This window comes from Trypanosoma conorhini (assembly GCF_003719485.1).
Source record: "Trypanosoma conorhini strain 025E chromosome Unknown Tco_14.4_contig_00038, whole genome shotgun sequence".
Lineage (NCBI taxonomy): Eukaryota > Euglenozoa > Kinetoplastea > Trypanosomatida > Trypanosomatidae > Trypanosoma > Trypanosoma conorhini.
The window spans coordinates 14,350-23,192 of record NW_021704126.1 but is presented as its reverse complement, the minus strand read 5'-3'; the positions used below and the strand labels follow the sequence as shown (position 1 = coordinate 23,192).

Sequence of the window (8,843 nt, the reverse complement as noted above, 5' to 3'; positions counted from 1 at the left end):
AAATAAAAAGAAAAAAATCTCTATTATGTCCCCTCAAAACAAGAAACGGTGTGTGGGAGGGGGGGGAAAAAAACAATCTCCTCCACACCCGACAGGAACAATGTAAAAAAAGTGGCGAAAAGCACACGAGGATTGAGTGAAGCCCGAGGCGGGGCCAACAAAAAAGTCGGAGGCGGAGAGGGAAGCAGCAGCAGCAGCAGTAGCCACCGCGGCGATGGCGGCGCCCCTCCGAAGTGGCCCAAAGGCGAGCACGGGCAGAGGAAGGCACGGCGGCGTTGAGACAAATGATGCAGACGCACAGAGAGATAAAAAGAAAAATAGTAAATATAAACAACGCATCCCCGGGTAGGGCGCAACAAAGCAGACACACACAAAAAACAACAACAGCCAATCAATCAAAAACAAGCAGCGCATGCAGGCACAGACAAGCACGCTACATAACTCACCACAGAACACCGCATACATAGATGCGCACAGACGCAAATTTCAGATGACAACAACCCCTCCACATGTATTCCTGGGCCTAGTCCCCCTTATCATTATCCGTCTTTCACAACACTCATCATCTATTTTTGTCGTTGCTCTTTTCCATCGTCAATGCCGGTACATTTTCCTCGATTCGCCATTTCATTCCTTCGTTTTTGTTTTTGTTTTTGTTTTTGTTTTTGTTTTGTTCTTGTTCGGTTTTCTCTGTTTGTTAAAGATGACTCGAATTCACTCTATTGGACTTCAGCTGCCTTCTTCTTGAGTCTCTTTTTTTTTCTTTTTCTTCCCTCGTTTTTTTTTCTCTTCCTTTTCTTGCTTGTACATATATTTTTTTTGCTTCCGAGTTAACGTAGGGGCCATCACCGCTTATTTGTGTCTTTCCCCTCCCCCCTTTTTTTTGCAGGTTTGGAGGCGCCGCATCTGCAGAGTGTGTGGCGCCTCCAAACCTGCAAAAAGCTCCACAGGGGCGAGAAGCAAACAGACGGAGGCAGGAGACGGACAGTACACAGAAAAGGCGTGCGCGCGGACGCAGGTGGGGCGGCAAAAAATGCAGTACGTCCTTTTCCTCCTCCTCTCAGCGGCTGGGCGCGTCAAAAGCCACGCCTGTTCAGCTTCGTAATTTCTTTTTTCTTTTCGTGTTGTTGTTGTTGGTGTTTTTTTTATGATCTCTCCTCGCCTCCCATTTATCATTAGTTTTTTTTTTCTTCTTTGTTTTCCTGCTTTCTTTTTTTCCGTGGTTGCAGTTTGTTGCCGCCTTCACCAGCCCCCTCCCCCTCCTCCCCCAGACACACACACACACAAGCACCGTTCCCTCACATATGCATCCCTCCAGTTTCGATGCGGCCCTGCAAACGGTGCGGGCGCCCGTCGCGCGCCGCTACCCACCATTGGCGGGCCCGTGGTTCCGCGGGCCGTGGAAGTCGACGTGCGGCTCGTGGCACTGGGAGCGAAAGCGGCACTTTCCCTTCAAATGTGAGAGGCAAGCGTCGTACGGGTACAGCGCGTAGGCGCAGGAGTCCTTATAGTTGCAAAAGCCATAAACACGCACGCATGGATGCAAGCGTTCGCCGCTTGCTCCGGCGCCACCGCCCTTATTGCTCACCTCGCCCTTGTGACTGTTTTGAGTGTTACCCGCCGTTCGGCCAGTCGCGGTTGCGCTGCTGCCGTGGTCCGTGTGGCTGCTGCTGCTGGCGTCCGGTCGCATTTCCACTGGTTTGCTCTCCATCAGCTGTTCAAGGAAACGCTTGAAGGAGCGATTTGGGAAGAGCATCATGGTCAGCTCCGTATGGGTCTGCTGCGACATCGGGATGTTCTTCTGGGCCTGGCACTCGTTGAAGTAATTCGTTATCACATCCCGCTCATACGTGAAGCCGTCAGAGGCCACTACAGGATCCGTCACCGCGGCATACCGCTGGACAATACGCTGGACGTCCTGCATGCGCCCCTCTGCCGCATCCAGGGATCGAAGTATGTAGTCTTTCTCTTCTACCACGGCGTCATAGTGTTGTTGCATTGAGTCAACGACGCCGGCAAGCGCGTTGATCTGCTGAATAACCTTGGTCACTTGTTGCTCGTAACCCTGAAGGCTATTTTGTAGTTCGCCGATGGAGTCGTATGCCGCGCGGTAAGCGACCGGTGGGCTCATCAGCCGCGCATCTGACTGCTGCACGCCCTCGGCATCGCCGCTGGCCGGCACCCACCCGCCCCTTGCACCGCTCATTATTCCTGGATTTTCTCTTCCTTAGCTCCCGCGCGCGTGCGTGTCTCGCTTCGCCGTCTTTTTTCTCTTGTGTTTGTTGTCTCTTCGTTTATATCTTTCCCTCCGCCGCCCCCTTCAAGGTTCCCCGTTTTAATCTTTCTGTTTTTTTGTTGTTGTTTTTTTCGTGTTTTCTCTTCTTTTGGCTCTCTTTCCACTCGTGACCGCAAAGTGGCGCTGCGAGGCGACGGCCAGACACGCACAGCAACAAAAGGGAGAGAAAAAAAAGCGAGCGAGCGAGCGAGCGAGAGAGAGAGCGGCAGTTGGTGCAGGCGCGGCGGCTTGCACTCGCTGGGCGAGTGCAGGGAACCGGGAACAGGCAACGGGCACCCAAACATGGCGGGGCACGCCCGACGCACCCACGCAGGCAACAAGAATTTTAAAGAGATAAAAAAAAAAGGGAAAAGAAGCAAACAAGCCGAAACCGACCGCCGGCTGTGATGAGGACGACAACGACGTGGCTGGCGGCAGAGACGCCACGCCGAGAAAAAGGTGCCGCGAGAATGCAAAAAAAAAACCCTTCACGTATTGGGGCTCCCCAAGTAAGACCCCCCCGCCCCGCCCATCCCAAAAAAAGAAAAAGAAAAAAAACACATTGGTATCAAGTACAACCAAGCAAAAGAAACCTCCCAGCATTAGCTTGGAGGGAAAAGCGACAGCGCTGAAACGACATCCGAGTGCATTGCGCAGGATGCGTGGACATCTCCGCGCTGTGTCTCGTGCTGCCGTGGCCCATCCCCCGTCGTTTGCGTTGAGGACTCGACGTCCTCGAAAAAGTTGCTGCAGAGAAACCCCTCAGAGACTCGTGGCGAGGACGACGATGGGCAGGACAGCATCATCGCCGCAGCCTTCGCACGAGTCTCCGTGGAAACAAACTCCATCAAACTGTCTTCATGGGCAAAGAGCGGGTGAAACAGCGTCGAAGCCGCGGCGTACTGGCACGGTGCCAGCAGTGGAAGCTGCGCCGCAGGCAGGGCGTAGTGGTGAAGGGCGCGGTAGCCGCCCACCAGCATGGCAGCGGGGAGCACCACCGCTTCCATCGCCCCCGTCACACTGGCTCCATTCTCCATTAGCGGCTGCAGCACGGGCACCGAGTTGCTGCCTCGTTGCTGAGCAAAGTAACGGCGCGCGAGCGACAGTTCCGCGGCACCCTGGGAAGCTGCCCCAAACTGTGCTGGGAAACTTGCGGACCGATGCAACAGCAACTCATGGAGCGGCACAAATCGCACGACACGACACCAAGTTCCACGCGTTACATGTGACGAAATCGTCCGCAGCACCACAACCTGTGTGCCTATGGTGAGCACCAGTGGACCACGCTGAGCCATCGCCAACGCAAACAGGCGTCGCTCAAGAAGGTTGGGGGTGGCAGCTGACACGCATTCATCGAGTTCCTCAAAGTGAAAATGAGGCACAAAGCTATGCCCCCTCCCCGCTTCAGACGCAGCTCCAGGTGAGGGGTCGATTTCACGCGTGTCCTGCCGCTTCTTTGAAGAAACATCATGTGTCCAGATGGGAAATAATCGCGCCTCTACGGCGCTTTTTGCAAGGGCATCCTGCAGCGCCCTTGTCGCTGCTTCGCGTGCGTCGGAGCCAGCGTCGTCGCCGACGCATGGGCTGTACCGCAGTCGAATACCAAAGAGGCGACAGCGACGGTCAGACGGATAGGAAACGTAATCGACGTGAAACACATCCACATCCACCACCACAAACGCTTTGGGCCGCTCCGCAGCTGCAGTCAGGTCACGATAAATTAGACAACGCAGGGGAAGCAGGTCCGCGGCCATGGGCGCACAAAAGAGAAGTGTACGCGTCCAGAAACCAACCAGCACAGGAGGCTCAAAGCAAGGGTCATAGCGTTGCTCAAGCCTCATCAACTGCTGCTGCTGCTGATGCTTCATATCATACGAGTGCGCCTGAGAAGGAGGAGGAGGAGCAGTAGTAGTATACATTAACGAAGAAACCGAACCCCTCGTAGTCAGTGCCTGTGATACGCGATGCACTGCCGTAGCTACGACGCACGCTCGCTTAAGCGCATCATGCTCCGCACCCGCGAGCTCCAGAGCAAGTCGTCGGCTCTCCACTACCGTACTATGCCGCCGTAGTGGGAACAAGTGCTTCTTACATCTGTCTTTCATGAAACTGCTTGACCTCGTGTGGGGGGGCTCGCTGTGGGTTTCCATCGCCTCAATAATTAACGGATACTCGTGAAGAAGCTCATGGCGCACACGCATAGCTGCAAAGGTGGGGTAACGAAGCAGCAGCTGCTCGTACGGCAGAAGTCCAAGGTCCCGTCTCTCCAGAGATGCACGCAGAAACGCCTCACATGCCTCTTGTAGTTGAAATAGCGTGTTTTCCTCCTCCAGCGCACGAAGGTCACTGCAGGCGGTACAGTTTTTGTCGTTGGTGTGGTTCGCCGCCCCATTTCCAGTCACTCCCGCGAAAGAGGGGACGGCCACACGACCCATCGCATCGCAGAGCTCCTCGATAAAAAGCGTCCGCTCGGAGGCATTCATGGACTCCTGAAAACGAGGCGACACTCGCCGTAACGCCGCCACAAGCGGTTCCTCAAGAAAAAACATAGAGCCCGCGACCGGGGCAAGGACACGCACGCGAGCGCTCCTCCCCTGAATTTCCGCCACAACGTGTTGGCTACAACCCGCAGGGGCCTCTTCAGAGGACGAGGAATAGCCAAGGAACAAGGCATGAATATTCCCAAAGAGAGGAGCGCCAGCGTCGATCGTCCGCATCGGATCACCGGTGCGAAGCAATATCCCTCGCCTGCCTTGGCCAGTCGCTCGCAAACGGTGCTGCTCCGTATTCCACACCAGACCGTTACGCGTCCACTGCTCCAAGAGACGTGCAATCGCCCGCTTTGACAAAAGATGGGCGTTGCCAATAACAACAAGAGGTATGGCGGGCAAAGCATGCCTCGATGGGTTCATATGCATTCCAAGGTGAAGCAAAGGAATACCTTCCTCCAGTTTAGCAACTCCAAACGAGTCCCAGCGCAACCGGTAAGCTTCCACATCCATGAGGGAGTTGTAATCGATGCAGTGCTCTAGGGGGCAATAGAAAGTTTCATCAAACAAGCGAGCCTCTAGGACTGTGCGCACAGCCGTCTCAAGAAGCGAGGTGTTTGGAGTGTACGTGACGGAAAGATATGCCAGCCGACTGTTTGGCAGCAAAAATGAGGCCACATTTACGGCGGAATGTCGATCAATGAGGTCGCTGGCCTTTTCTTTTGGAGGTGAAACCGCAACAGGCGCCGCGGTTGATTCCACGCCGGCAATGATTTCCATCTGTGAGGCTGTCACTTTTTTTTGCTGCTGCAGCACAGAATGGCGCCAGTGCAAGCATTGACGCAGATAACTCTCGCCGAACTTCATGAAGTCCTCCGTATAGGCTCTACGGTCACTACACGCTGAGCCCCTCTCGTTCGCAGAGGTGTGTGCAAAGGTGCGTCCCCTATTCGCCTCAAGATCATAGAAAGAGAGTGGAATTTGCCGGCACCTCCAAGCACAGTTACCTTCACGAAGAAAGTCACGCACGCGCTGCACCAGAGCCTTGCCGTCCCCCACCGGTGGCGTTTGGAAGAGTGTTCCCAGCGACGCTTGTAGCGAAGGACTCCACGACGCCAGCGGGCGTTCAGGCGTGACTCCCTTCCCGTGAGGCGGCGGCGCCTGGAGCTGCCACACCTCGCACGCCAACCCCTCGAGTTTCTCTGGGCAAACCAAGACGACGCGGCGACCGTGCCGCAGCCTGGTGTCGATCCCAAACCCGGCCGCAACGAGGTGTGACCAGTGTGGTGAACGCAGCGACACAAACTGCTTCGTGAAGGGGCAGTAGATGGAGCCGTAATTGAGCCACGAGAGAAATGTCCCCCGCAGGCGCGCGCGGTGCGAGCGCGCCATCGCGGCTGCACGGCGACGGGAAAAGAGCGAGCCACCGACCATAAACAACTTTGAAAAAACCGACGAGGATGCCTCGTGTTGAGTTGCGGAAGAGCCGGCCTCTTCCGACCCAAGCAAGGCATCAAAGAGCTCCGTGTCGTAACAGTCCTCAAGAGGGTCCTCCCCCACGGGGCCGGGCATCCTCACTCCCTTGTGAGTAAAAGAAAAAATTTCCGCGAGAAGAAACTACCTTGAAGCGCCTGACTAACGCCCACCAGCCACTACCAGGACCCGCTGTCTATTTCTTCAGCCGGGCAACCATCAAATGAAAGGCAAAACAGATCGTAATAGTAGTAGTAGTAGTAGTAGTAGTAGTAGTGATAGGAGGAAACGACACATCAAGGCAACGGTGACGACAAGCGGACAAGAGCGCATCCGTAAGAAGAGAGGAGCCACACATGTAGGTAGATCGTGCTGACTCAAATGAATGGCACGGTCGCGTGACCAACCACAAGTCAGACATCCCCGACAATTTTTTTTCTAGAATGCACTTCACTGAAAAAACTCGCATCCCTCCATTCTTCCTCTTTCCTTCCCCCTCCGCACCTGCAGCCCTGCGCGTCCACAAAATTTTGTTGCCCGCAGTTTTTTTTGTTGTTGTTTTTCCCCCCGATTTTCTCTTAGGCTTTTATCGGCGCATGTTTATATGTCAGGCGTTTTTTTTTCATTGTTTTTCTCTCACGCAAGCAAATTCCGCCATGTACCCACTTTGGCGGCATAAATTCGAGCCCAGTGGAAAACGTTACTTCTTTCGTCTTCTTTTTCACATATTTCTGTACTTCGCCTCGCATCAATCCAACTTCTCCTCCTCTGGAGACACAGCCTGGGGAGCCAGAGGATATGGCTGCTGCTGCTGCTGCTGCATCATTTGCATCATCATCCCCATGAGCATCTGTGCCTGATCGGGCGTTGCAACGGCGCTCGTGGCTGTCATGGGGCACGTTGTTTGTTGGGGCGCAGCGTTCGCTTTTCCCCACTCTTCCCCAGACGACGCCACGGCGCTGTCTCGAAGGGAGGGCTGCACCACGTCACTGCTGCCTTGCTTCCCTGCTCGCCCCTCGTACTGTGAGCGGATCACCTCGTGGTACATTTGCTGCAGCTGCTGCCGTTGCTCCTTATTCCGTGGGTCGGCAGCAGCAGTTCTCTTGACGGGGCGCAAGAGGGCGGGAAGTATTGTGTCGATACACTTCTGTGCGCCGCTAATTTTGCCGTCTTTTTCCGCCTTCTCAATTTCTGGAAATTTTTCAAGGTCAAATTTCTCCAAGAAGGCGCGGTATTCCTCAACAGGGGGAAAGTCCTTCCAGTTCATCTTGTACTTGGCCGCCATGATCTCGTACGTCCTTTGCAGGTTGTCCAGAGCCTTGCTCTTTGCCTTCTCCTTCCCAAAGAGCCGCGGCAGCTCTGACCGCATTCCACCAACGATCAGCGCATGCACCAGCACCGCCTTTGCCCGACGTATGAGGTTCGCCACCTTCCTGTCACGCGACTGCTGCGGCACCACTTCCATGATCTCGTGCAAAAGATCGGTCTTTTCCTCCGTGAAGAGGAGCGTGAAGGTCCCTTCCCTGTATGGCTGGTCCCAAAAGCTACCAACGTACACGCGCGGTGGCTCGGTGCAGTTAATGAGGTTTGACAAGTTCCAAAAAAGGCTGCCGTAGACCCGCATCAATTCCTGGGTGTTGACGCTGTCGGCCTTGTTGAGGACAAGCCTCACCTTGCCCTCCAACCCCTTGAACGCGTGCTTAAACATCATGCGAAGCTCGACGCCAGCGTCCATTTTGGTGGGGTCAAAGATAACAAAAATAAGGTCACTGCGCTCCGCAAACCAGCGGCTCACCTTCACGTAGTCAAACTGGCGTTCTCGAATTTCCTTCACACTCTCCAGCACACCCGGCGTATCAATTAATGTGACACGCTTTAGCAGCTCATGCGGGACCTGGTACCCCTGGAACTTCTCCAAAAATGACTCCCCGAACTCTGTTAGTCCCTTAAAGGGGAGATTCTTGGCGTTCGCAAGCACGTGCCCATTCACAGGACCTACTTCTTCACCGTAAACGACAACGGTGAACTCGGCGGTTGTCGGCTGTGGTCCCGTCCAGAGATAGTTGTCCTGCAGCAGATGGTTTATAAACGTGCTCTTTCCGGAGGACCACGGACCGAAGAAGGCCACAAAAGGCTTTTGATTGAGGATTGTCTCCTCAAACCAGCTAGGACGAAATAGGTCGTATTTGTACATCTCTTCTAGAGGCTTCACGTACTTCAGGTAGTTGTCATGCAGCACCTTCACAAGTTCATCAAGGCTGCTGGGTGGCATTCCCCGTGTTTCGGTGGAGGTCTTCACGGCCGTGGCATCGGTGCCCGCGGATGACATCCGAATTGTACGCCGCAGCCTCCGCGCCCGCTTTATGAAACACGACGCGTGAAAGTACGAGGGCCTCACGCAGATTCCGTCAGTCTGCCTGCGTGGGTGCCGGCCGCGGCTGCAAATAACCAGCTGGACACAAAAGAAATACACCCTAAGAGCCGCAGCAAAGCAAAGTAAAGCGAAGGCAAAAAAAAAAAGAAGAGAGAGAGGATGGCAATGAACCTCAAGGCAAAGGCACATAAACCGCCCGCAACGCAAAAGAAAAAAAAGGAAAATGCAAGAA

At 54.6% G+C, this 8,843-nt stretch overlaps 3 protein-coding genes across 3 annotated transcripts, besides 8 other annotated features; all 3 read right to left on the bottom strand.

Annotated features, from left to right (window-relative positions):
* Nucleotides 1-353: 353 nt before the first annotated feature.
* Nucleotides 354-405: a microsatellite.
* A 232-nt stretch (nucleotides 406-637) lies between these two features.
* Nucleotides 638-681: a microsatellite.
* Nucleotides 682-753: 72 nt separating this feature from the next.
* Nucleotides 754-821: a sequence feature (GA-rich).
* Nucleotides 822-1,179: 358 nt separating this feature from the next.
* Nucleotides 1,180-1,217: a sequence feature (A-rich).
* A 146-nt stretch (nucleotides 1,218-1,363) lies between these two features.
* On the bottom strand, nucleotides 1,364-2,206 carry Tco025E_01226 (RNA-binding protein; the record flags this gene model as incomplete). The annotated part of the gene is made up of 1 exon (XM_029368164.1): nucleotides 1,364-2,206. One exon carries the CDS (start codon nucleotides 2,204-2,206, stop codon nucleotides 1,364-1,366), a length of 843 nt encoding a protein of 280 aa, XP_029231685.1.
* A 248-nt stretch (nucleotides 2,207-2,454) lies between these two features.
* Nucleotides 2,455-2,501: a microsatellite.
* Nucleotides 2,502-2,811: 310 nt separating this feature from the next.
* Nucleotides 2,812-2,833: a microsatellite.
* Nucleotides 2,834-2,877: 44 nt separating this feature from the next.
* Tco025E_01225 (uncharacterized protein) lies at nucleotides 2,878-6,336 on the bottom strand (the record flags this gene model as incomplete). The annotated part of the gene is made up of 1 exon (XM_029368163.1): nucleotides 2,878-6,336. One exon carries the CDS (start codon nucleotides 6,334-6,336, stop codon nucleotides 2,878-2,880), a length of 3,459 nt encoding a protein of 1,152 aa, XP_029231684.1.
* A 147-nt stretch (nucleotides 6,337-6,483) lies between these two features.
* Nucleotides 6,484-6,514: a microsatellite.
* Nucleotides 6,515-6,985: 471 nt separating this feature from the next.
* Nucleotides 6,986-8,566, bottom strand: Tco025E_01224 (putative sarcoplasmic reticulum glycoprotein, putative,sarcalumenin precursor; the record flags this gene model as incomplete). The annotated part of the gene is made up of 1 exon (XM_029368162.1): nucleotides 6,986-8,566. The coding sequence occupies one exon, from the start codon at nucleotides 8,564-8,566 to the stop codon at nucleotides 6,986-6,988; it is 1,581 nt and encodes a 526-aa protein (XP_029231683.1).
* Nucleotides 8,567-8,722: 156 nt separating this feature from the next.
* Nucleotides 8,723-8,749: a microsatellite.
* Nucleotides 8,750-8,843: the final 94 nt, after the last annotated feature.